This window comes from Castor canadensis, chromosome 19 (assembly GCF_047511655.1).
Source record: "Castor canadensis chromosome 19, mCasCan1.hap1v2, whole genome shotgun sequence".
Taxonomy (NCBI): domain Eukaryota; kingdom Metazoa; phylum Chordata; class Mammalia; order Rodentia; family Castoridae; genus Castor; species Castor canadensis.
In genome coordinates, this window is record NC_133404.1 from 3400271 (window position 1) to 3427603 (window position 27333).

The window sequence follows — 27333 nt, forward strand, 5'->3', positions numbered from 1 at the left end:
CTTAGAACCTTACTATCTGATAGCAAATGACAAGGTGTTTTGTTTTGTTTGTGGTGCTAGAGACTGAACCCAGGACTTCACAGGCTCAGCAAGTGCTGTACCACTGAGCTTGCAAATGAAAATAACAATTTTGTGACCACCCTCACAGAGATGCTCTGAGGATTAAATAATATATGTAAAGAAGCTAGTATGTGCCTCACATACAGTACTGACAGCTAACAATGAGGCACTATGCTGTGTAAGTGTGACAGCTGATCTTAGGAGTCAACTTGGCCAGCCCATGGGGGTACTTAGGCATTTGGTCAAACATGATTTCTGGGTTTGTCTGAAAGGGTGTTTTGGATTCAGATTAACATTTGAATTAGTAGACTGAGTGAAGCAGATTGTCTTCCCTAATGTGGGAAAACCCATAGAACAAAAAGTCTAACACTCCCCACCTCGGCCCTTGAGTAAAAGGGATTCCTCCTATGTTGGGGTATCTGTTTTCCAGTGTGTGGATTTGAACTACAAAATTGGCTCTTCTTGGATCTTGAGCCTGCTGGCTTTCAGACTGAGACTTCAACTACTGGACGTCCTGATTCTCAGGTCTCTGGACTGGAACTTCATATACTATAGGTTCTCCCAGGTCTCCAGAGACTGACATTTGAGTACAGATGTTAGGACTTCTCAGCCTCCATAATCACAAGGGCAATTTTTTATAATAAACCTCTTCCTATTTCATTCGTTCATGTGTGTGTGTGTTATCTCCTATTCTGTTTCTCTCAAGAACCCTAGTGGGGTAATACATTATCTCTCATTTTTATGACAATCCCCAAAGTAAATATTTAATTTACGCGCTTTAACAGGTAAGGAAATTGGAAGTTCAGAAGGGTTAAGTGACTTCCCTCAGCAGCAGGACCTCAGATGGAATCCAGTTCTGCCTGACTCCCCAAGCCTATCGTGACGTAAGTAATAGTAATTCCCCCACCCTCACCCTTTTCCTGACAAACCCGGCTACTTACTCACTGAAACAGCCAAATCTCAGGGTTTAAGAGTTCCTAATAAACGAGTGCTCCATTTCTTCTGTGCCTTATTCTAAACTGTTGTACACTAGAATGACAACCAACTCTCCCACTGTCTCTTACCATATCTGTTCCTTATCCCTGACCTTCTTCCTGAACAACTATACCTTAGGGTTAAAGGCCAGAGTCTTGGGATCAGTGGGGTCCACCACAGAGGGGTAAGGCTCAAAGATGATGCTCTTTCTAGGGGACTCCAAAGCTGCCCTACACATGGCCACCAGCAGGTCCACCACCTTAGGGGAAAGGAAAGAAATGGAGCAGAAAATGACCACTTAGTTCTGAAGATCACATGGGATTCAGCATTTCTTCCGCTATTCTTTTCTAAAGCAAATGAGTTTATGGATTTTTAAATTAGAAAACACAAAATTATAAAAATTCAAGTAACAGGAAAATGATTAAAGAAAAGATAAATACCACTCCCTGCCTCCCAAGCAAATCTCATCTTCTCACAAGTAACTACTGACATATTTACTTATATCCTTCCAGATATTTTTGCTATTTTCTTCCTTCTTTCTCTTGGTGCTGGGGGTTAAACCCTGGGCCTCATGCATACTAAGCACATGCAACGCCTGGGCTCAAGCGATCCGTGGGTGGCCTTAGACTCCCGAGCAGCTAGCACTACAGGTGCGAACTACTGTGCCTGGCTTTGTATTTGCTTTTTTATATAACTGCACATTACACTTTTATATCCATAAATAATAATATGATATGATATGGACATATCATCATTTCCTTAACTGGATCCCCAACTTTTGGGTGGTATCTATTTTTTGTTTTATTAAACCCTATACTTTAGTGAACATCCTTACACATCAAAGCATTTTTTTGGAGGTTAAATTCCAAGGAATGAAATTGCTGGGTTCCCCTGCCTGTCTTGGTCCTAATACCCCCACTACTTTTCCTCTCCCATACCTCTGCTCCAGTAGCCACCTCCTCTGCAGCTCCAGACATGACTCCCAGGGTGTAGAAGGAGAAGACGCATAGTTCACGAGTACAGACAGCCGGCTGGATGGACATATTAAGCAGATGGTGGAGGTATGGATTGTGTATTAAGAAGATGTAAAGAGACAGAACTGACCTTACACAACTCTAGAATAAGATAGGAATTTGGGGCTATGTCAGGAAAAAAACCATGAAAATAGGCAAAGCTTTAATTAAAATGCCTTACTAATAGGTTTGAGAGTTATGCTGTCTACCTTTGCAGCCTTCCCTAACCTTTTAGGTAGTCAGATGCTCTCTTTTCTGAGTTTCCACAATACTGCTCAAATCTCTTATACACACTTAACATATATTGTGATTTATAGATAAGTGTCTGTCTACCCACACAACCCTAGGAGTACTGAGCACAGTATCATAACCAATCATCTTGGTCAACCCCTGATCCTTGTTTTAAATGTTGTGTGTGGACTATGTCCTCAAAAGTATTCTCAAATCCTCATCTCTCCAAACAGGACTGCAGAGATTTATTACCTTAGGAAAAATCATTATTTCTAGAATCTCATGGACTGTGGACAGAATTCTTCCTTTAGCATAGGCCCATGAAAAAAGGAGCAATGAGAGGTGAAAGGCCTTGACCAAGGAAGAGGGTCACAAAGTAGGGCCTATACCTTGAGCATGGAACCGTTCTGGAAGACGTGCTGCTCATCACACACCACACAGTACTCATTTAGTGTTGGGATCCTCTGCTCTGCATACTTCATGATCTGAAGGGAGAACACACTGTACATCTTTTGGAAGTACAGACACATATATAAGACCGTTTTTTCTTTTTTTAGATGCAGGAAATAATTTAAGCTTCTTGGGCCTGCACTTAAGCTGATGGCCTGACTGCAAAGTTAAGTCCAAATAATATTGTAAAAATAACACTAGCCATGGCCTTTGGTTTACAAGTCTTGGGTTAACATTCCACCTCTATTACTGTTCCAAATAACTGTGGGCAAGTCATTTAACCTGAGCCTTGGTTTCTTCATTTATGAAGTAGGACATTATTTACCTCATAGGGGTATTGCAAGAAATAAGATGATGTCCATGAAAGTATCTTATAAGCATAAACAATAGTTTTAGTAATCATAAGCCGTCCCTTTAGGATAGGTGAGTATTCAGTCCAAGAAGAGATGGTAGAGGGAGAGGGGGTGAAGTCATTTAATTACCTAGAACAATTAGCCAGTCTACTGGCCAAAACCACAGACACAATTCTGTGCTGAGAAGATGGCATAAATTTAGAGCTCATGCAGCAATACCCGGTAGTTTTGTTTTGTTTTTTTCCGACATTGCCTTACTGTGGTTTATTGCTAGTAATGGGACATACGAGGAGTTTTATTCACACACTTAGTGCAGACTTATTGAGTGACTACTATATACCCAGCTTTGTGAAAGGCGACCTTGACTAAGCAACAACATTGAAGATTGTCTTTTGTTTTCAGATGCTGAACTCCAACAGGGTAGATCTGGCATGTATACAAATTGGTTACAAGCCAAGGCAGAATATAGTATTACACATAGATACCACATAAATCAAAAAGGACTCAGAGAAGAGATCACATCTATGATAAATTTTTAATTTTTATGGAGGTACTGCAGTTTGAAGTCAGGGCCTCACGCACACTAGGCAGGCGCTCTACCTCTTGAGCTATGTCCTCCGTCCTAACAATGTAGTTGGAATAATGGAGATTTTATGGAAAAGACAGCATCTGAGCCTTGATTACAATAGGCAGATATGGGGAGGAAGGCCAGTGGAGCAAATAACAGGAACAAAGTAAAAGCGATGCTCTTTGATGAGCAAAAGCTCATCAAGGGAATAGAGAGATTTTTAAAAGAAGCAAGTGACCAGTATGGACTGAGCAGTGACAGAGCTCTGTGAGGAAAACTGAAGACCACTTGAGCAAGAGATACTCGAACCACAAGGAAGTTAGTGTCAACTCCACCCTCATCTCGACACCCATATACTTAAAAGCAGTGCCTCATTTGCACTTGATCCTAAGTGGCCTAAAAGTCCTCCCCAAAGTTCCAACTTCATAAGGATGGGCACTGTGTCTTCTTTTCTCTTAGCCACTCTCTACTTAGTACAGTTCTGAGAGCAAAGCAACTAAGGAAACGTTTAACTGACTGAGGACCTGGAAGCCCTTGGGGGATCGGATAGGTCAGTTAACAGGGAGGAGCTTTGGAATGACACTTTGAACTTGATTACCTGGACAAGGAATCCATACTCCAGAGTGGGGATGTTCTTGCAGTGACCACTGACCTGGAGGGATTACAAGACAGGCACCATGAGCCTCCTGTGAAGCAGGGCCTAGAAAGACCTCACTTACACCCCTCACCTTGCAATCTCTTAAATTAGCTAAGCCCAGCTCAGATTAGCCTATGTAATCCCAAAACTGGAGAAAAGATCTTTAGACATTTTTGCCAAAGGTTCTGGAAAAGTGTTCACCAGTCCTAACCCTCTTCAAAGTAAATGGAATAGTTTAGCACAGAAGATGACTACCAAGTACTAACCACACCTAATAAAATCATACATTACTTCTCATACATTCTTCTCCATGGCATGCCCATCTGCAGACTCTGCTTCACAGCCTACAACCAGACAAACCTGCCAGACAGTTTGGATATAAGCTTTCACTATCAAAAATGTGCTCCCTTCTATCCACTCGTGGTACATGCCCAGGTGTGACTTGTGATGCCTGGACAACAAAACCTCCACCCCATTTTAAAAAGCTCTTCTTCCACATTTCCACTCCCACCCTCCTGATGCCCAAGTCAATCTCTCCCCAGCCCATGTACCAAAGGAGAGGTCCGTGCTGGGGGAGGGAGGCCCACGTGCTGGGGGCACAGGAGACCTGCCTGGGGGCTGGGAGGGTAGCCAAACACCTCTACTTTGGGGTTCTTCATGGTGCAGGAGATGGAACGGTTCATGAGGCGCCCAACTCGAAGCTCTGGTACACCCAGTTTGCCTTTGAGCATGGAGTCCTGTATGATAGGGAAACTGGGAGACCTGGGGGAGAGAGCAAAGAGAAGTGATGCAACCACAGATTGGGAATAATTAAGTTCTAGGTCAAAAACCTAAGGCAAAGACAAACTCAAATCTGAGGAACATTCTATTGGATCTTAAACACTGTTCAAAAAAGGTAGGTCACACAACTGATTTTAATGTCATTCAGATAGGGACATGGAGGGAAGGCAGAGGCAGAGCCTAAGTTTTTATGGCACTGAGGACAGGATGAAACAATCTCTTGGAAAGGATACCTGGTTCATTTACTTTTTCTGTGGGAGAGAAGAATTAAGTGTTAAACACTATAATAGGCAAGAAGTAGTCATGTCCTAAGGAGCCTACTGTTGACTGCCAATAGCGGTGCTTAGCTGTTACAGATCTAGATCTGTGTCTGCCTTTAGGAAGTCAGGAAGGCAGCAGGAGGTAATAATGTAGACCTAGACCAAAGAATGGAGCAATATTTCCAGAAGCTAGAAAATAAATCTATGTATCCTTATGTAAGATCAAAGGAGTTGGTGCCTGTTCTCGTACTCTGCCTGCTTAGGACAGGGACTATGGATGAGAGCCAAAGAGCGTAAAATGGAAAGATCAGCATACATAATATATGACGAGCTAGGTGTTGTGGATTGCCTGAAGAATGAGGTATGAACAGTGGGTCAGGCGTATAAGAGTAAGTAGACACAAAGACAACAGGACCATGTGAGTGGTATCAGCAGTTGTAGTTACCAAATATAGAGGACCCAAGGTGAGGACAGACAGGATTAACTGAGGCATTCAAGAGGTTAGAGATGATCAGTTCTTACTTGGGGATTGGTGAGAAGATGCTGAGACCAGCTCGGAACTTCTTGATGGTACCACTTGCCTTGAACCAACTGTGCCTCTTCTCCTGCTGGGTCTTCAAGAAATCGTTGCTCAGATGTTTCCATTGTTGGGATGTAAACATACCCAGGATCCTGAGGGATCAAAGAGAACAGGCTTAGGCAAGATCAGGCAGAGGAGTAGGTCAAGAAATAAGGATTGAGAGAGGCAACTCGTGTAAAATTCAGACTCAAGGACTGCAAAGCTGGCTGTGGTAGGGGAATGTGTCTGAAGACCCTCTGATATGAACTTAGCTTATGGAAACCTTAGGACCTTTTTTACTTTAAGGGTAAATACCCACTCCCCCTGCCTCATCAATAGGCCAGAAAAATTCTGGAGATTTCAAAGGTGCACCTTAAAGGCTATGAAACCTGAGACTGACTGCCATGGATGACTATACTGAGGCAGTAGGGTGAAGGTGAGCACCACACTCTGCCTTATGAGTAGAAAAGGACAGGTGCTGACTCTGTTAGGTGCAAAATTACATCCCCAAATTCACGGTTTCCGACTCCCAACTTGTCAGTCCTTTCACTTGTCCTTGACTAATTCTCTTTAGCAGTACTCTACAATATTATTCTAAGTCCTCACCAGCTTCTTCAAACTCCTAACCAGCTAAACCCAACAACCTGTTTTCCATTTTCTACTTTTCTTTTATGCTGGTACTGGGGCTTGAACTCAGGACCTTGCAATTGTAAGACAGGTATTTTACCATTGAGCCACACCCCCTAGCTGGGTCTCAAGCTTTTGCCTGGGGCTATTTTTAGACCTCAATCCTCCCAGGGATTACAGGTACATAGCTGGGATTACAAGCGTGTCCTATTTTGCCTGGTCTACTTTTCCTTCTTATAGAGAAAGTCATCAGGTGTCAGTTCCCTTAATTTTCTAACCCTACTACAAAATTCATTTCAATTTCCACCCTAACCTGATCTCTCCATTCTCTAGGGACAAGGGGGCCCTCATGTTCAAGACTGTGTCCTCTATTTGGGTTCTATCTTAGCCTCTACTTGCCTCTTTAGGGACTGTAGCCTACCAATTATCCCCCTCTCCTATCAAAGTCTACAAAAAAGATTTCAACCTTCTACACCTCAGTCTAGCTACCTCACAAACTTCCCCTTCTATCTTCACATAAATTTCTCAATTTATACTTAACTGTTTTCTACTTTGCTGCCAACCACTCACTTCTCAACTTTCTGTATTATGGTTTCTACCTTTACCACTCTACTAAAACTGTTATCTTACTGCTAAACTCACCAGAAACTCCTGAGTTCTTTTATCTTCTCTGGCATCTGGCCCCCCTTAAAGAAGCTCACCTAGCTTGTCTTTAATTCTAATTCTATCCTTCTCCAACTTCTCTGACCTACCCTGCAGTGTTTCTGCTTCCTCTGTTGTTTTCTTGGGGTTTTTGTCTGAGTGTTAAAAGGTATTTTGCTCTTGATTCTATTTTCTTTTCAACCTATCATGCTGTGCTTAGCAATCTCATTCTCTGGTCATAATTTCCACCTACATACTGATGCTTATCTTCAATCCTAGCCTCTCCTGAAAGTTCCAAACTGACATACTGTGTTATACCAAGCATCTCCATCTGCATATCCAACGTTACCTTTAAACAACATGTCTAAAATAGAACTAATGATCTATTCTTATCCTGTAAACCTGCTCCTCTTCTTATATCCTCATTTAAATTGTTAGTATAACAATTTACCTACAATCCAGGCTAGAAACCGAGAGGTAATTTTTCACTATTCCCTGGTTCTGTGACTATATACAACAAAGCCAAATCAGTCTTCAAATGTTAATCTTTATATCCCACAAATCTTTCTAACCTCTCATCTCCATTCTCACTAACAATCAACATCTGCTAAAGGCTCAGGTTTTCATCTCATGTCTAGAGGTACACAAAAGCCTCCTACTAAACTTGTTCTAGTCTTTTTTTTTTTTTTTTTTTATTTTGCGGTACTGGGCTTGAACTCAGGGCCTCCACCTTCAGCCATTCCACCAGCCCTTTCTTGTGAAGGGTTTTTCGATATAGGGTCTTAAGAACTATTTGCCTGGGCTGGCTTTGAACCACGATCCTCAAGATCTCTGCCTAGCTAGGATTACAGATGTGAGCCACCGCTGCCTGGCTTTTGTTCTGGTCTTTTGTCTCATCCCTGCCTATACACTTTGTCTAATGCTAAAGCACTGGTGGCTCACACCTGTAATCCTAGCTATTCACGAGGCAGAGATCGGGAGGATCATGGTTCCAAGTCAGCCCAGGCAAATAGTTCATGAGACCCTATCTCAAAAAAAAAAAAAAAAAACCCAACACAAAAAAACAGGGCTGGTGGAGTGGCTCAAGGTGCAGGCCCTGAGTTCAAACCAACAGTACAGCCAAAAAAAAAGAATAATTTTTCTAAAATTATATCTGACCATGCCCTTCCTTTGCTTACAACCTTTCAACATTCCCACTGCCAAAAGACAAAAGCCCAAGACCCTTTCTTGATTTTAACCTTTCCCTACTCTCTGGCTTTGGTTCCTATCACTCTTACCTTGCATTTTGCCAGCAGTATTTAATGACTTCAAGCTCTATACACATGCTACTTCATGTGACTGTGTCCTATAAATGTTATCCACTCTCTGAGTCTGTCTACATGGATAACAATTATCCATGCCTGAAAATCATTAATCATCTACTTTTCATTCTTTCACTCACAGCCCGCCCCTGCCACCAGACTGAGTCACTCCTTCCTCTGTGTTCTTTCTAACTCTTACATATTCATTGTTAAGACCTGTACTTGGGGGTGGGGGGAGTGCAGGGGGTTGATGGCCCAAACAATGTATACAGGTGAGTAAATGTAAAAATGATTTAAAAAGACTTGTACTGGACTCTATACAGAACATGACATTATTTCTCTTTGTATACCACATACTTAGCACAAAATTCTCAACACATTCAATAAACCAAAATGGTCTGGGTTCCTAGAGCCCCTCTAAAGAAACCATACAAGAAACACAAACAGCCCCGATTCTAGGGCTGTAGGTTTTTGGTTTCTTTGTTTGGTTTTTTTTTTGGTAGTACTAGGAGTTGAATTCAGGTCCTTATGCTTTGTTAGGTAGGCTCTACCACTTTAACCACTCCACCAGCCCTTTTTTTTGTTATTTTGAGATATGGTTTCAAACTGCAATCCTCCTGATTTCTGCCTCCCAAGTAACTAGGATTACGGGTGTAGCCACCCAACTGTACTTTCCTTTTTACTTTTGGTGGTACTGGGGTTTGAACTCAGGGCCTCATACTAGGCATGATTCACTCTGCCAGCCCTGTACTTTCCTGTAAGTGCTAAACTTCCAGGAAGCCTCAAGCTCTGAGACTGAGAACCACCAGCTCCCCTCCACAACCATAAATTTTGCTCCTCAAATTTACGTTAGCTTTTCCTAGACATATATCAGACGTTTTTGGAAGGAAATATTCCATCCAAAGCTCTGCCTGTTCATCCACATGTGTAGCTAATAGTTTGGATCCTAAATGTCCCCCCAAAGGCTCAAGGGTACAAGACTGTGGCACTACTGGAAGGTAGTGGAACCTTTAGGAGGTGGGACTTAGTGTGACAAAGTTAGGTCACTTAAAGGTGATATTGTTACCTAGTCCTTCCTCTTCTTCCTCTTTTTTTTGCTCCCCTACCACAAGATGAACAGCCTTCACCATATGCTCCTGCCATAATGCACTGTGCTGCCAAAGACCCAAAGCACCATAACTAAATGACCATGGACTGAAACCTCTAAACTGTAAGCCAAAATAAGCCTTTTTATCCCACTGAGTTGATATCTCAGGTCTTTTGTTACAGTAATGAAAAGCTAACTAACACATATACCCATCATTCTTTCCCTCCATGTCCAGGACTAGAAAAGATCAAAGTTCTTACTTTTTCAACTGAAGACCCAGCCCAAACCCTTCCTTATTCGATGGCTGGAAAACCTCAATTGATGGTTCTGCAAAGAGAAAAGAAAGTTCCTAATATATACAGACCTCTATCCTCAGGAACTCCAGACTCATGGTATAGTGCAATAGCTTCCTCAGAGTGTAAAAAACAGTAACTGCTAGATACTCTAAACAATAGTGAAAGAGGAAAAACTTCTGAATAAAAGGGTACATACTGGAAGTTGTCTATTCAATTTCAAATATCTTCAGTAAGAAATTGAGGGGAGAGGGAAGAAAGAAATGTTATCTGGCAACTAGAGAAAACAATTTCATTAATCAAGAAGGCCTTTGGAGATAGCTATCTGGGGATGAAGACACCAATGACAAAAACAAAAAGCCCCTCCAATGGCCTATAGTCCAAGTCCAAGGTTCTTATTCGTGGTTTTTCTCTACACATCAGTTAACTTAGGGCTTTCTGGAGACATACTCAGAACACCCACTTGCCCAGGGTCACTGCCTTTACCTGGTCCATCAAGGTACTGGGAGAGAGAAAACCGTAACCTCAACACAATAGGTTCTGTCCGCAGGACCTTCCAGGCTGTAGATACTTCCTCCTAGAAGAACAAGGGATAGTTTCCAGTTTACAACAGGGATGTATGAACTTAAAGTTTCCCCTATATGACACACACATGCACATGACAGTACACACCACTGTCTGCTGATGGTCTAGGAAAGACAGAGATGAAGAACATGTGCTCCAAATACAGCACTCAGGAACAAGACTCCTGGCCTACATGACAAAATCCACAAGTCCAGCTACACATGTTGTTGGCAGGTACTAGCACCACTTACATCGAGGAAGCTGATGTTGATGTGGAGGTCAATGTCCACGTCATCGATAGTTCCATATTCTCTACAGAGACACAGGCAACCACAGGTGAGACTCATTAAGGGAGAACAGGAACAGAGACTGAGGTGGGGGAAGGACTGAGCCTGACACAGGGGGAGGAAAGCATGGAAGAAGGTGGTTCTATACTTAGGATCTTAGCTATCTGCCTCAAGCCACTTACATCATCAGGCCTTCTCCAGGGCAGGAGCCCTTCTTACTTCAAAGGTGAAATTATTGTTCTAGAGGGGTTTAGGATAACAGGGAACCTCTAATTAGAGTAGTTTTACTTCCTTGCATCTTTTGTCAGGCAAGCTGAAGTATTCTGAACAATTTCTATCAGTCAGCTCATAATTTAACTCCCATCACTCCATCAAAAGAAAAACCTCTAGCATTGTAACAACTTAGAAACTGGCTTGCTCCCCTCCATCCCTAAAGTGGAGTCCCACCTGATAGATACAGAGTTCTCACTGTAGATCTCCTTCACGGCTTCAATGTCTGCATCAAGCTGTGGGTGTCGATACAGGTCAGCCGCACAGCTCCCCTGAAGACAGCAGCAAAAACAATGGTAGCAGGAGGGGTAGGAATACATACAGAAGGGGGAAAGAGATGAACAGGAGAAACCATACAGCAGCAGGACCGGGGGGTGAGAGCCACTCTTGGTGGTGGCCCTAGCTATGGATATCATTGGCAAGTCTCCCTCCCATCACCACTATAAGACAGTTTCAGCAGGTCAAATGTAGGCTTCACTTGAGGAGTTCACATCCTCAAATCTCCAGCTTTTCCTCTCAGACCTTGACCTTCTATGAAAACTCAGAAAGGTTCTACCTGAAGAGCATTCTGACAGTCTGAGCATTTTTGCTCAGGGTTGTGCTCTGGATAGCAATGTTTGTAAGTCATGCAAGAAGAGTAATCTTTTAAGATTTGACCCTAAGTAATGAAGTGAGCCTCACTGGCTAGTGAAAGACGTTAGAAAATGATTTCTAGCTAATAAACTATATATAGCAGCCTCCACATATAAAAGATGTAGTTTACTCTGGGACAGGTATGAGTCCCGGGCAAGAGTAAGGACACTGAGTCAGCTCTGATGAGACCATGGTTAGAACACACGCACACAACAACCTAGTCTTGACTCTGTTCCAAGACTTTAACTCTTGATGTATCCAAAGACTGAAACCCAGACCACCCCACACTGAGCTGGGGGAGGATATAACCTCACCTGAACTCCATAGAGAAACTCCTCTGATTCATTTTCTCCTTCTGAATCATCATCATTCCAGAACTGGCTTTTGATGTCCTAGTGGTAACAAAGGAGGATGCAATCCTTCATTAGGTCCATTAGTTCATAGAATGGGATGAGGGGCTTGGTAAGATGGGGAACAGATGCACACAAATAATAGGAAAAAGTTCCTTGGGACAGAATAACTGAGACCTTAATCCCTTCATATCTTTTATTGTACCTTTTCGGAGTCTCAGTCACTTCCTGAATCTGACCATACCCATGCTTTAGCTCTGACTTGGTAGGACAAAGGAAAACAGCAAATCTTGACCTTCTTAAGATTTGGTATAATGACTGAGGCTCTAACAGCCAGTGAGGGAAGGACACAAAAGACTTCAATGCCACAACCAGGCACGGTGGCTTAGTTGGGAGGTGGAGATTGTGAGGATCACAGTTTGAGGCCAGTCCAGGCAAAAAGTTACCAGAGGGCCTATCTCGACAAATACGCTGAGTATAGTGGTTCTTCAATGTCAGGGTTAATTCCTAAGCATATCTGGGTTCTGGTATAAACTAGCCTCCTCTAGGATCATTACCAAAGACGAATTCCAGCACACCTAAGCTCCTGTCTCATCATTCCCTTTTTGTCCCTTAAAGTATTTAATTCTTCCCTTCCTTCCCATAAAAACCCAGTCACACACCTCCCCACCAAATCAATACTGTTTCCATGCTTTTTCTCCTTCTTTTAACTTCAAATAGCCACTCTACCTTCCAAAAGCTCTAGAGGGAAAACACTGGGAAAAGGTGAGGTCTGCACTCTGTCCCCATCTAGTCCTCAGACTGTCAGTCGGGATAGGTGGAAAGTCAGTTCTTACCATTGGGTCACTGGGTCACACACACTCCCAGGTCAGTGCTGGGCAGCGCCCTCCATACCACCAGCTGAACCCAAGCCAACAAGATGGGCATTTAGGAGGCTACAACGGGAAACAAGAGAGGGGTGACACGAAGGGCAACTGGAGATCTGCTGGGGAAGCCAAGCTCTGTGGTGGTGGCAACAAGTCACCGTCCTGTGGGAAGCAGATAACAGTTAGTTTCATCACCACTTAATAGCTGGGTGGTGTACGCCCAGGCACACTTTTACTATCTATATATACAGACACTTGCATATAAAGTGACAAACCCACATGCATACACACCCACTTGTACATGGAGTTCTTTAAAGATAATCAACCACAAAAGTACTACACAACCATAAGATATTGCCATTACATTCAAACTAGAGAGTTGGGATTGGAGCAAATTCCTGTCCTAGTTCATTACACTGCAACAAACCTAAAGCCAAAAATGAGACTGGCAGGACCACTTGCTTATGCTAGTCTGTCTAATCAGTTCATTTTGGAACATTCATCACTGTATCAATCATCACCAGAGTTAAGAACCAGAACCAGACTCTTTCTGGACTCTACTCCTAGCCATTCTTTCCCATTTGGCCCATTATCTCTTTTAAGACATATGGTGGCACACATCTGTAATTCCAGCACCAGGGAGGCTGAGGCAGGAGAATCACAAGTTCAAGGCTAGTCTTGGATACAATAAAGACCCCACCTCCAAAAAAACATAACCAACACATCAATATCACTAGATGCCATTCTATAACATTCTGTAACTCACAAAATCCTCAACAACACTGAGTACGCTATGGTCACCATGGTCTGTGATATCATGGCAAAATAATTCCCTGGAGTGATCTTGGAATCTACCCCGTAAATAAAGTTACAATGATCCCAACAAGTACTTAGAAAAACACTAATCCCTAGTTTTGGACCCTACTTGCTTCCAATCCTGAAGGTCCCCACCCTATATCAGGCAAGTTTTAGCCCCACTGAGGCCTCTGTATGCAGCAGAGTGGGGATGGGGAAAAAAACCCACTCATGTCAGACAATGAAGGCTTAAATGGCAGAGAATGACAAAGTTACCTGAAGAGTAGGCTAAAGACACTTTCTTGTTGCTCTCTACATCAGCAGGCCGCAAGCATGGGTGTTACTGCAATCACCTGGGGAGCTTTCAACAAGTAGCAGGCCCAGCCCTACCCCATAACCAATCAGTTCAATTCATGGCAACAGATCCTAAGCATCAAATCTGTTAAATGCTCTCCAAGTGATTCTACTATGAAGACAAAATTAAGAACCATTCTTCTAGGCCTTCCTGCCTCTGCATATACCTCACGTAACCCACTCCAACCTCAACATACAATTCTACTGAGTTGTAGTGGTTCTGAATGGGGATGGTGTGCCTGCAGCATCAGTATTGTCTAGGAACCTGTTTAAAATACTAATTCTCAGGCCCCTTCTGAGACTTGGTGAAGTAGAAACTCTAAGAATGGGCCTCAATAATCTGCATTTTAACAAGCCCTCTAAGTTATTCTGTTGTATGCTGAAATCCGAGAACCATTCTTCTAGATCCTTGCATGTTCCAGGCATGTGTGTTGTCCTCAGGTGCCAACTTAAGCCTGATAACTGATCCAGGTTAGAGATATAAGACACAATGTCAGAGCAAACTGCACAGCAGCCCTCTCATAATGCTGTTGCCTAACCCACCAAAACAATTAAAAAGTAAATTACAACTTAATTTCTTAGAGATGAAATGACCTGGAATCAGATTTGCTTTAAAATATTGCCACTAGACCAAAACATAAATAAAATACAGGAAATGGGAAAATAGATAAATTTGGCAAAACGTTGATTACTGATGAAGCTGAGTGATGTGCATGAGGGTTTCTTATGCTCCCTACCTTTTTCGTATAGTTGAAACATGCCATAATAAAAGTTAAAAAACAGATGCTGCTCTTACAGAGGATCCTAGCAAGTCATCCCTACACACTGACAGGACGATCACCCTTTCTTCCTGCTGTTCTTCAACCACAGCAAGCACATTCCCACTACAGAACCTGTGTCTCTACTGTTCCCCTTCTTGGACTGCTTTCCACACAGATATCCACACTGGCTCAAAGGTCACCTTGACTATCCTATATAAAGTAACAACACCCTAACACACACAGTAGCACTCTCTATCCCCTCTCCCTTCCCCTCCACAGCACTCACCACATTCTAACTACATTTATCAAGCATCAAATGTAAGCCGTACAGAGGCTTTGACCATTTTCACCATGTTGTCAATCTCTAAACACATTTACTGAATTAGTCAATGAACCCTCAGCTGTATACCTAAGCCAAATGGGAGGTATATACAAGAAGTTAAATACTTTTATACAGAGACAATAATCACACAAAAATGGTTTTTATAAGCAAAACTTCATTCACCTTCAAGAGCAGCTAAGAACCAGAATATGAAGATCTGGGGGTTGGATGTGTGAGATTTGAAAATAAACAGTCAAGTGCTGATCTGAATGACCCCAGAGGAAAAGAGAGGGAGGCATTAATATTTAGCCTGGGTTTTCTTGGGGTGAGTGGTAGGATGACGGCAGGGTAGGCCAGAAGTACCAACTTCTTCAAGGTCTTTGTCACTGTAGAAGTCAAGAAAAACTTAGCATCTCTCCAAGGGCTGTTGCTGCTTGGTTTCTGCTATCACAGAAAAGAAAAGTAGTTCAGGGGGAGTTTTCCCAAGAAGAGACAGTTCTGAAATTACCAGCTTTTTCAAACCAGCTTGCTTTACTGAAAGGAACCTGGACTTGGCCCTCCACTGTAAATACCCTCAGAGACAGGGAACGTTTTTAAAAGGTGAAAACAGGGGCTGGTGCTGTGGCTCAACTAGTAGAGCACCTGCTTTGCAAGCATGAGGCTCTAAGTTTAAACCCCAGTACTACTTAAAAAAAAAAAAAAAACCAAAAAAACGAAAAGGAAAGGAAAAGGTGGAGAAAAGGCAGGTGGTAGCTCATGGAGTTTACAGAACCACAGATATTTTTATGAAAAATAAGACTGAAAAATCACCTAGTTTAAAGCTTTCATGTTCTACATAGACTATTCAGACCTAGGGAGATCACACAACCTGCATAAAAGTTAAGAGTATGGTGGAATTAGAACATTTAAGAGGTCCTAATTGCATCCAATTTTCATGTGATAGTGCTGTAACTAAGGGAACTGTTGACTAATTAAGAAAGAGGTATCTGATTTATCAACATGAAATAAAGAAAGGGAACCTTTCAAAAGAAGTTGGGCCTGTAACCGTGTCCAGAAAACAGTGTGGTTAAGCTCAGTGTTTACAGTGGATGGTGGCAACTAGTATACAGAATATTTCATGCATTTCCATGGGAATAGCCACGTAAGTGAGCCTCGAGTCTGGGTCAAAAGGATCTTTTTTGTCCGAGCCCATGCGCGTGTGACAATCTTAACACCTAGTAGAAGAAGCACCAGCTGTCAACGTGTGAACTCTGGGCTTGACCCCCCCAACCTGGTGGTCCTAGCAAAGGAGACACCTGCGTCCCAGCCCGGCGCTCCCGTGTCTTCCAGAAGGACTGGACCACTAGACAGAGTGCAGGGAAGAGCCGCGCAGGGCCGAGCAGCCGGCTGCTCCTGGAAACACTGCCCCGCGGCCGTCCTCGGGGAGCACTTACAGCTCCTCTCTAGGTTTCCCCGCACACCCCAAAGACACCCACACCTGCCTCCCTGGGGAAGAAGCTCTGTGCCAGATCAGCGCCGCCAGACGCCCGGCGCAGGCCAAGCCTGTCAAGCCTAGGAGCGCCCCTCACTTCATCCCCTTCCCAGGCGGGGCGGGCCCGCACCCTTCCCGCTGCCCGGCCCCGCGCCGACCCTATGGTGGACGCCCCATAGACCCGCCTCGCGAGTACTCACGGCGACCCCGGGCCGCGCGCGGCCGCCGCCGAGGGACGAGCGGCCCGGGACGCCCCGCGGGGGCGGAGCGGCAAGCCAAGGGGCGGGGGCCGGGCCGGGCGGGCGGGCGGGCGAGGTCGCGCACCCCACGCCTCGCCGTTCCGTCTGGGGCGCGCTGAGCCGCTTTGCGCAAGCTCGCGCAGCGACAACGCGGTCACGTGACTTGCTCATGCCCAATCGCCATGCGGTCTGCTCCCAGGCAAGACTCCGCCCCCCCCCCCCCCGACGGCAGACTTGGGGCGCATGCGTAGTAATCACTAGTTGGGAGGGAGTGCGCAGCGAGTGAGTGGCGCCTGCGCCCTGGTTCAGGGAGTGTGCGTGGAGAAAGAAGAGAGGCTCCGGGGGCGTGCGACGGACTTCAAGGGAGAATCTTTGCCTTTGGCGCCCCCTGTGGTTTGGAGGTATGTTTCCTGGAGGTAGACGGGAGTTCCCTTGTTGGAGGCTGGAGCTGGCTTGTAGAGACTGAGAGCAACCCCGACTCCCAGGCCTTGTTAATTCCTGGAATCTCTGCGTGGAAAATGGGAGGCAAACACTTCAGGTTCTTTTAAATTCTTACAGTTAGTTCATTTGTCCCTGGGTAACTGTGGTGTGCTGGAGAACACCCTGGCTGCCTGGTCCAACAACGTGAGTTCAAAGCTTGGTTTCACTACTTACTGATGGTACAGCCTTTCATGAAGACTTTTCACTTTCTGACTCCTAATGTTCTCATCTCTGAAGTGGAATAAGGACACCTTTTCCTAGGGCTGTCGAAGTGAGTGTGAAATAAGACACTATTAGGTAGAACCGTATGAATTACCATTTTTGTAGGATAAAAATCTGTAATTTCCCAGGATTCAAGCTAATATCTTTGACAAAACCAGCTGAGTACCTGGTCTAGGAAGTACAGATGGTCCCAACTTACATGGTTCCACTTAAGATCTTTCTATTTTATGATGGCTCAAAAGCAACCCCCATTCACTAGAAACCATACTTTGAATTTTTAAGTTTTCCAGGGGTAGCGATAGACACTATAATGTCTCTGGGTGGGGGAAGTGACAGCCAACAAAGGTACCACAGGATCAAGATGGTAGGCAGGGCTGAGGGTTGTGGCACAGTGGTAGAGCCCTGGCCTATCATATGAGAGATTGTGAGTTCAATCACCAACACCACCATCAAAAAGAGAAAAAAGTAAAAGATAACTGATACTCTCCAGTGTACTGTTGCCACGCTATGATGTTCAGCGGATCTGTAGGACAGGTGCACTAAATGCATTTGCAACTTTACATATTTCGGCTTACAATGGGTTAGCTGGAATGAAACGCCATGGTAAGTTGAGGAGTCTGTAGTCCATAAATGGAAGTTGTGATTGTAGTTATTATTATCTCTAGACATGACCAGCCTCCTATCTTCCTTATCAGTCTTGGGGCTCTCGCTTTTCCACCAGCACTAATGGGAAAATGCTTTTCTTAGACCTCTTCCTCTTCCTCACTCCCTCTCCTTTTGAGACAAGGTCTCACTGTACAGTTCAGGCTGGCCTCTAATTCATCCTGCCTCAGCCTCCCTAGGGAATTTTAGGATTACAGGCATGCACCACCACACCGAGTTCCCCACTCCCTTTTTGTTTTTAACCTGGACATAACACACAAGGAAGGCTTTGGTGTGGAGTAATTATAAAAAACAAACAACAACAACAAGAAAAAACACATGCCATGTCTTTCAGCCCTGAGCCAGTTGCTGTCAGAATTCTCTCAGTACTTTTTTTGTGCACTTACACATCTTTAACTTATTCTGGCTCCTTTTCCTTTTGATGCCCTTCTCTGCTCACCCTGTCACTCAGCCTAGACTACAACATTGTCTCAGTTTGTTACACCCAAATTATAATAACTGAAAAAAGTAGGGGAGACAGCTCTCATTTTAAACTAGGATAAAAGAAACCCAATCACCCAGTCCTGTAGATTTGAGCTTGTGGGTAGACACCATTTTAGGCATCCATTCTTTGTGAATTATATTTTCACACTCCAGATCGACAGGCCCCAAGACTATGTTTGTCTTGTGTGACCTCTAGCACCATGGTTGTAGTTTATTGAACTCTAAGTGGATTCCTGATTCAAGCTGTGCTAAATAGGCGTGTTCTCTTGGAAATATGGGATTAGGTCTGAGAGATTATGATTCTAAGTGGACTACATCCACCTATTAGAAGGAGTGAGAGACAATCTGCCCACAGAGAATGGAGGATGGAGAGGCAGAAACTAGAAATGGTGAGACTATTCTATCATTCCCCGCAGTTAACTACATCCTTTCTGAGGTCCTCTGACCTTGGGGGTCTGTGATCACCCTAATCTAAAATAAATTGCTCAAGCTACCTTAACTTGTACCAACACAAGCTACTTAAATTCATAATCTTTTCAGCTGGGCTCTCAGTGTACCCAACAGTCCTTAAACTTGTCAGCTTCTCCCACCCCCACCATTCAGCTTCACAGAGATGATAAAGGCCATGGGGAAACTGCCTCAATCTTCTGCATCATTCAAGGGTGAATCTTTCCTATCCTTTCTATTTCAGGAATGTAGATGTCTCCCTTCAGATCCAAGGTTAATCCTTTCACGGTAATCTGTATTTCACTGTTCTTTTTTTATCCCTCTCCAGGAATTTTGCTCCTTCACTACCTCCTTTCTTCATGTGTATTCAACTTTTTCTTTGTTCTATACTTTGACCTTGGCACATACATTTAATCACTAGTCCAACCTCTAAAAAAAAAATCCAATTTTTTTTTTTGGCAGTATCAGGCTTTGAACTCAGGGCTTCATGCTTGCTTGGCAGATGCTGTACCACTTGAGTCACTCTGCCAGCCCTTTTTTTTTTGCGTTGGGTGTTTTTGAAATAGGGTCTTGCACACTATTTACACGGGTTGGCTTCGAACAGCAATCCTCCTGATCTCTGCCTCCTGAGTAGCTAGGATTACAGGCGTGAGTCACCAGCAAGTGCCTAAAAACTCCAATTTTTAATCCCACATGCTATTGGTTTTTCTTACCTTTAGCCAAGTTTTTGGGAGCAGTCTACACTCCTTCTACACTGCTTTACCTTCTATTTATTCCTTGAATCTGGTGTCTTAAATCTGACTTTTCCCAGAAGAGCTGACTCAACTCATACCAATACAGAGCTATTACAAATCGGTGAAAACACTTTCACCAAAGTTACAGATGACTTCCAAACTGCCAAGTCCACTGGAAATTTTCAGGCATGTTTGACCACTGGAGGTCATTTGGCATTTGTTGGTAATTCTTGTCCTTTTAACTCTTTTCTCTCTGTTGGCTCCTGTGTTATACCCTCTTTCAGTTTCTTCCTCATTTGTTTTCTTCATGGCATCCTTAAAAGACTCTCTTTCCTTCACTTACTATTTAAATATGAAAGCAATCCAGTCTATACCCTTTTCTCCTCCTCCTACTCTTTCCAGTGGTCTCAACAGCACCCATCCGAAGCAGACCTTGTCTAAATCTGAATCCTCTTCCTGTGTTACAAGTCTTGGAGGTAAACTTCCATGACAGATACTTAAATGTTGGATCTTTCTTTCCCAGATCTTCAGCAGGTAAGACAGAGGCATGTGACCAAGGCCTAACCAAGCAATCCCCTGACATGTAGATTCAGGAGTGGTTCAGTGAAATTGGACTGTGGAGAATTCATCCCAGTACCAATCCATGGTCAGGGGCTCTAGTGGTATGGGTACTGGAAGTGGTGACATCCAATGTCCAATGACAGGGTTCTTTCTGGGTTCATTTTGATTTTAGATTTTGCCCTTTGCTCTGGTGAACTTGTCTCCTATTGTTCTTGCCTGTTTCCTAAGCTTGAATCGCCAGCCTGGCGATCATGTGACCCACCTTTCAACAAATATTTTCTGCTTAACTCAGCCTGAGTGACACACACAGGCTCCAAAAATCTCTATGTCTGTCCATCCTATGCTTGTTGAGTTTCAGGTTGCCTTTTGGATAACTCCACTTGATTGCCTCCCAGGCAGATTTCTCTTCTCACTCTGCATTTCTTATCTACGACTTATTCATCCTGAATCCTGGGGAGTATTGCATCTTAGACTTTACCCATCCTTGTGTGCACTGAACCAATTTTACCCCATAAGCATTAAACACATTTATATATATATATTACTTTTTGGGGGGGCAGTTGAACCAGGGCTTCATGCATGCTAAACATTCCCAGTAATATAAGTGTATTTTGATATTGGCGGGAAGAAGTAGGAAAGAAAGCAGCGCCTGTACTGGACCCTGTTCAGGCAGCTTCTTGTTGCATAGGGTTAAGGAAGGCTTTGAGGAAATGCACATTGTTTGGAAAACACTTTGTTTGTTGTGGTGGGTGGACAGGGTGACGTCTGAAGGCCCCTCACATCCTCCATCTTCCCTCAGACTGTGACCGGGAACCCTGGGGTGGAGGAAGCACCACTTTCATTCCTGCTTCTTGGGACTGTCGGTGGCCACATAGTGACGGAGAGTCACCAGAAAGAAGAGCAATATGCCCAGCATGTTGGTGAAGACAGCATGTCCGTGACCACCCAGACCAGTTTGACTTGGCTCCTAAACATCTTATATTGTATCATCTCTTCATACATGTTAAACCAGTCCTCCCTACTATTCCTATCCCTCCCTACCAGGACTGTCACTAGCCTCCTTATTGCAGCATCTACACCTCCAGTCTCTTCTCCTTGTAAAACCCTGAGCTGGCTTCCGACTGTCGCCAGCATGACATTTCTGCCCTGCCTGAGTTCACTGCCTCTAATGTGCAAGCTGCGCTCCTCTCAGACCTAACTGTTCATTCTTACAGGCCACGTGGGGCATGTCTTTATATTCGTAGGGCTTGATGGGGCTGACAGTCACAATGCCACCTCCGTCCCCACCCCCTTCTGCCCCATCAAGATGGATACATGACTCATCAGACCGTTCAGGAGACTTTATACCCTGAGCAAGGTGATGAGTTCATGTATGGATTCGTGATCTACATAGAGCCAATCACAGTGTTTACCCCCAAAGCTTTCCTCCTTTCAAGGCTATGGTGCTAAGAGGATATGAGTTTGAAACCGCTGGTAGCCAGATCTCCCTGCCTTATGGACAGAGTATAGGAAAGACAGACCCAGGCTGTTCTGTCTTTATGACATTATTGTTTTGAGATGTGATCCTCCTGCCTCCACCTCCCATGTGCTGGGGCTATAGACATGTACCACCAGACCAGACCACCTGATAACATTCACGTGAGCCCCCCAATTCAGCCATGATGTCAGCAGTGCTGCTACTCTTCTCAGTTTCCTTCTTGCTTAAGCTGATTTGTGTTGGTTCCTGTCACTTGTGGTTAAATCTGTCCTAACATGGAAATGGAATGGGATATGCAAACAGGCTCTAGAATGTGGAACAGATGAACTGAACTGAAATGGAGACAGTGGATCTGGCCATCCTTGGCTGGCAAGTTACAAATCCCTGTTGTGAGCTGGGCATGGTGGCACACCTGTAATCCCAGCATTTAGGAGGCTGAGGCAGTAGGATTGAGAGTTCAAAGCCAGCCTGGGCTATATAGAGAGACCCTGCCACAAACAAACAAAAAATAAAAACAGAAGAAATCCCTGATATGTGGTGTCAAATTAGCTGGTTAAATAATCTAATCTATTTTATTTACTTATTTATTTACTTCATTTTTTTTTTTTGAGACAAGGTCTTGCTCTATAGCCCAGGCTGGCCTCAAACTCACGATCCTCCTGCCTCAGCCTCTGAAGTGCTGGGATTACAGGCATGCACCACTGTGCTCCTCGAATGATCCATTTTATTTATTTATTTTTTTTATGGTATTGGGGTTTGAACTCTGGGCCTACCTCTTGAGCCACTCCATCAACCCTATTTTTGTGAAGGGTTTTTCAAGATAGGGTCTCACAAACTATTTGCCTGGGCTGACTTTGAACCGTGATCCTCCTGATCTTTGCCTCCTGAGTAGCTAGGTTTACAGGTGTTAGCCACTGGCACCTGGCTCAAACAATCCATTTTATAATGAGATGTGGTTCATACATCCATCAAAGATGGAGATTTCAGAGTCATGCTAGAAAAAAGTCTGAATGTTGGATGCCTTGGCCTCTTGAGCTGGTCAGTGAGGCCCTGCATCTGAGTTTTCCTTCACAGGCAGAATCAGAACTATGTGCCTCTCTGTGTAGAGTTGCCAGCCGTCCAAACTGCCAAGGTTCAAATAACCATGCATCTTTAGATGATGAAAGGCAAACCCTTTCTATTAAGATAAAGTCAGTGAGAATGAAAGCACAGAGGTAGGAAATCCAGGAGAGGCTGGAGTGCAGAGTTTGGCAATTCCAGGAAAAAAAAAAAAAAAGATGGAATTCTAATCCTCCAAGCCGCACCTGAATGCTTCTGTTTTGCCCAAGTGAAATAAGATTTATTTGGCTTGGAATTCAGTGCCTGGGGACCTGGGCTGTGAATCCTGTGGGAGACAGTGGGATGTATTGGGCACAAACTCACGCACCTTCTTGGAGTCCCTAGACCACCTCCTTCTCTCTGTCTTGGTGACACCCTGCCTATGTCACTCCTACATCATTGGTAGAAATGCCACATGGCAGGCCATGGGAGCTGACTTCCCCAACATCCACCCAAGGAGCAAATGGTGCAACTGAGGATGCTGGGGGATTAGCTGTCTGTAGGTTGCACCTTGGCCAATGGAAAACAGGAGAAGAGAGGGGGACTGATGGATAAAGCCCCCCGAAATCCCCATGGTGCAGCTTCTCCTTGTAAACACCATATGCTCATCAAGCAAGCCCGTCACTGTCATGTGACCTGTTCCTTCTTCCCTGGTGCCTATGCAACAGTTGTCAACACAGTGATGCATCTCCTGACATTGCCTCCTGTCTCTTCTCCTCTTTACTGTCCTGGGCTTCTACCTCCTAAACACTCATCATTTTAATCCTTGCCTCAGACTCTGCTTTCGAGAGGACTTGGGCTAACACACATAGACATAATCTAAGTCCCCATCTCAACACTGACTCCCAAACATGGGGTAGCAAAAAGGTCTTGAGAATGTAGCTGGGTTTTCCTACTCAGTGCAGAGAATCAGGCCCAGACAACCGGTTTTCTCTCAGGGGCCCAGTGCCAAGGTGACCAGCTCCGGCCATCTCTGAACTTACACCCAGGAAGCCGAGGCTTACTCTCTAGGCTATCTTCCAGGTCCTCTGAATTTTCTGCTGAGCACCTAAGACACCTCTTGGGAAAAGTCAGACCCAGGTTTTAACCTTCCTTCTGGATCTCTGTCTTAGACAGCTCAAGAGCAAGAGGGAAGAGGCTGAAAGTTCAAGTCCCACCCACAGATGACCAATGGAAGGCTTTGGTCAGCCCAGGCTGCAGAGAGCGGTGAAGGACCCAGTAATAGCAGTGTCTGAAGCAATGGATGGGGAGAGAAAGAGTGGTCCTCTTCCCTTTCTTTTCTGCTTTTTGTTTGTTTGTTTGTTTATGTTATATAGACCATGCTGACCTAATACTCACTAAGTATGTCACAAGCATGTTCAACACTGAAGCAAAGGGAGCTTCCAAATTCAGTCAGAGCACTCAGCAGAGCTACAAATGGTCACAATCCCATCTCAGACCAAATGTCTTTTTTCCTTGCATCCAGGACACCCAGCTTGCATCTAGGGAGAGAAATTCACTCAGATGCCCTGCTGAAGACTGAAGACTCTGCCCAAAGTCCCCAAGCTCTGTAGGTTGTTAGAGGGCCTCCAAATACAGTGTCAAGTAACAAATTCCCCTGAGGGGTCCTTTGGTGATATGGCCTCAGTGTGACAACAGGCCATGCTGGAGAGGGAGGAGTGGAGCAAGCTTCAGGTTGTGAGTGCTTGTGTGGTGGCCTCAATCCTGTCCTAAGCACCTCCCTGGAGCTGAGGCCTAAAAGTCAGTCCCAGTCAGGGCCAGGGTTACTGGAAAATGAGCCAGTCAAGAGTTGAGTAAGGCCTGGCATTGGTAGCCCACACCTGTAATCCTAGCTATTCAGGAAGTAGAGATCAGAAAGTTTGCAGTTCGAAGCCAGCCTGGGCAAATAGTTCAAGAGACCCTATCTTGAAAAATCCCTTCACAAAAAAGGGCTGGTGGAGTGGCTCAAGGTGTAGGCCCTGAGTTCAAATCCCCAGTACCACAAAAAGAAAAAAAGAGTTAAATGCTCTCTTTAGGCATGTCATTGCCATAAACAGGCCACTATGGAAGCCATGAAGCTGAGGGGGAGGGACTGGCCAAAGTGTGAACTGCTGCTAAGAGACATAAACCACAATTTCTGGGGGTTAGCCCAAGACTCAAGGATGAGGACTCAATAACAGTGATGAACTCACAGAGAGCCCAGGAATCAGAGACTTTTTACACCTGGCAAACACATCAGGGAATGTCGAGTTTCTTGGGCAACTCTTAGTCCCAAACCCATGTCAAAGGGAAGTGGGATACAATTCCAGAAGGATCATTGTCTCAGGGGTGTCCATAAAGGACACTCCCTGTGGGGAGAACCAAGAGCAATCAATTTTGTTGATCAGGAAACTCATTCTACTCTCCAGAAAGATGAACTATATGCTGAAGATGAGTGTCCATTATATCTTTTCCTTTATTCCAAATGAAGAGATTTTAAAAACTGTAATCTTAATATGATGAACAAAAAAGAGAAAGGAAAAAAGTTGGAATCTTGCTTCATCCACTATTGCATATTGATTATGTAGGGGTGGCTAAATTGATACTCGCCGTAGATTGTGACTTCTTAAGAAGTCACATGCAGACCTGATTGAGAATTGCATGCCATCAAGGGACTCAGGACTGAGTAAAACAACTAGGTATGATTCTGCTTTGGCTCTCATTGGGAAGTGTGTGTTTTTGGTTGGGTCTGGGATCACTGCATCGTTAGACAGGCTTATTTTTCAAATTGTATGCTTGTCAGTAAAAGTACAGGTGGATGCAATGAAGAGTAAACTGTAGTGGACATATTGCTTATCTGACCATTATCTTTTCCTTGGGAACCCATTTCTCCCCCTTTCTCACATTACTGGTGAAGTTGTCAATGATGGTGGCCCAGTCTTCCATCCTAGAAGAGTGAGCACATGTCTACCACTGGCCAAAGTCTTCTAGACAGTAGAGCTCATGAGGTCAACATAGAGAAGGAAGCAAAGTCAACAGATAAAGACATCATCATTTGAACCTCCAGATCCAGCCATGCCTGAAGGCAGGTAAATTCTTTGATTGCTAGTTATATAAGCCAATTAATTTTCTATTGACTTAAACATGTTTGTATTTGACTTTTGACCCTTGAAACTGAAACAGTCCAGACTAATACATGCACATACAAAGACACGAACATCATATTGTTCGAACTCAGACATAAGTTTGCCATGACCTTACCAGGGATTAGAGGACTCTTTGAAAGGCAAGATAAATATTTTAAGCTGTGTAAGCCACATGTAGCCTCAATCTCATTTTCTTTTTATTTTGACAATCTTTTAAAAAATGTGAAAAACAAGGGATAGGGGCATGACTCAAGTATAAGGCCCAGTATCGCCAAAAAAAAGTAAAAGTAAAAAACATTCTTAGTTTGTAGGAGATACAAAAGTAGGCCATAGGCTAGATTTGACCCCTGATGTTTGCTGACCCATGATGTAAATTAACACAACCCTTAGAGCTTGAGTCATACAGATTTCCAGGCCCCAACTCACACCTAAGGCATGAAGCAGAAAACTCCAAGTGCCATTTGGCTCAAGGGTCTTGACATGACTCACTCATGAGTCACGAGGATAGAGTTAGGAATGGGAAAAGGGTTTTGTCTTGTGCCATTACTATAACAGGAAAGACACTGAAATTAAAGGTAATTGCTATGTGTTGGTGATAGAGATAGTTTTTCAAAAGGATGCAGCTGCCCCCAGACTTTGTCCAAACATCCCAGTTCATCCTTGATGTTGCTTCTGCCCCTCTGTACCCTTCAGGAAGCCTCCCTCACCCCCCCATTGATGAAGCCTGAACAAGGTACTCTTCTCACTAGCACAGACACTGCGGACCCCATCACCCCTGCACTCATAATTTGTCTTTTCCCTCACCTCCCAGTACCTGGTAGGAGCCCAAGCCCAGAACCTACCATGATGCTCAGCAACCGCTCTAAGAGGACTCTACATCTCCAGCTGAGTGTCTGTCTGAATGTGCAGGAGCAACACCGTCCTACCTGTGCCCAGGACGCTCGGTCTGTGTGGTGTGGCGAGGGCGTACACATGCCCCGGCACCGGTTCCTCTCCTGGTTGGAAATTATTTGTGAATACAAACTGTACCTTCCCTGGTAATGTGATTGCCAACTCTATTTTTCATTCCCTTCCCCTCCAAAAACGAGTCAAAGACAGAGGGACAGGTGGGAACAAGTTTTCTTAGAAACTGTTATGAAGAAAGAACCCTCCAACCCCACCCACACATCCTTGCTGTCTGAGTGATACCAGATCAGGGGTCTCCAGTCTCAGCAACGTGGGGGGGCAGGGTGTCCCCCACGCAGCAACTGGGGCCTCAGACGAGGTCGATCCGTGATGTGGGGTGGAGTGGAAATTACCCCCTGGGAAAAAATGTG

The 27333-nt window shown here is 44.3% G+C and overlaps 1 protein-coding gene and 1 long non-coding RNA gene across 12 annotated transcripts in view; one reads left to right on the forward strand and one right to left on the reverse strand.

Annotated features, from left to right (window-relative positions):
- Positions 1 to 16808, reverse strand: part of Parp6 (poly(ADP-ribose) polymerase family member 6) — a 29556-nt gene extending 12748 nt beyond the window's left edge. For 2 of the 11 annotated variants that reach the window (XR_012443921.1, XM_020183598.2), the window contains exons 1-13: positions 15222 to 16696; positions 12777 to 12968; positions 11905 to 11982; positions 11135 to 11229; positions 10652 to 10712; positions 10323 to 10413; positions 9804 to 9870; positions 5850 to 5999; positions 4839 to 5049; positions 4249 to 4302; positions 2669 to 2788; positions 1974 to 2066; positions 1169 to 1294 (exon numbers count right to left, since the gene is read on the reverse strand). Coding sequence is in view for 10 of the 11 variants with exons in the window: in XM_020183598.2 (XP_020039187.1) it covers positions 1169 to 1294; positions 1974 to 2066; positions 2669 to 2788; positions 4249 to 4302; positions 4839 to 5049; positions 5850 to 5999; positions 9804 to 9870; positions 10323 to 10413; positions 10652 to 10712; positions 11135 to 11229; positions 11905 to 11982; positions 12777 to 12779 (1149 nt within the window). In the remaining variant the exon portion in view is untranslated. The other 9 variants (XM_020183603.2, XM_020183602.2, XM_074061704.1 and 6 more) reach the window with 8 other exon arrangements.
- A 211-nt stretch (positions 16809 to 17019) lies between these two features.
- On the forward strand, positions 17020 to 27049 carry LOC141419219 (uncharacterized). Its single transcript, XR_012443880.1, has 3 exons — positions 17020 to 17149; positions 25789 to 25960; positions 26829 to 27049. It is a non-coding gene; the product is annotated as an uncharacterized lncRNA (long non-coding RNA).
- The last annotated feature ends 284 nt before the right edge of the window (positions 27050 to 27333 follow it).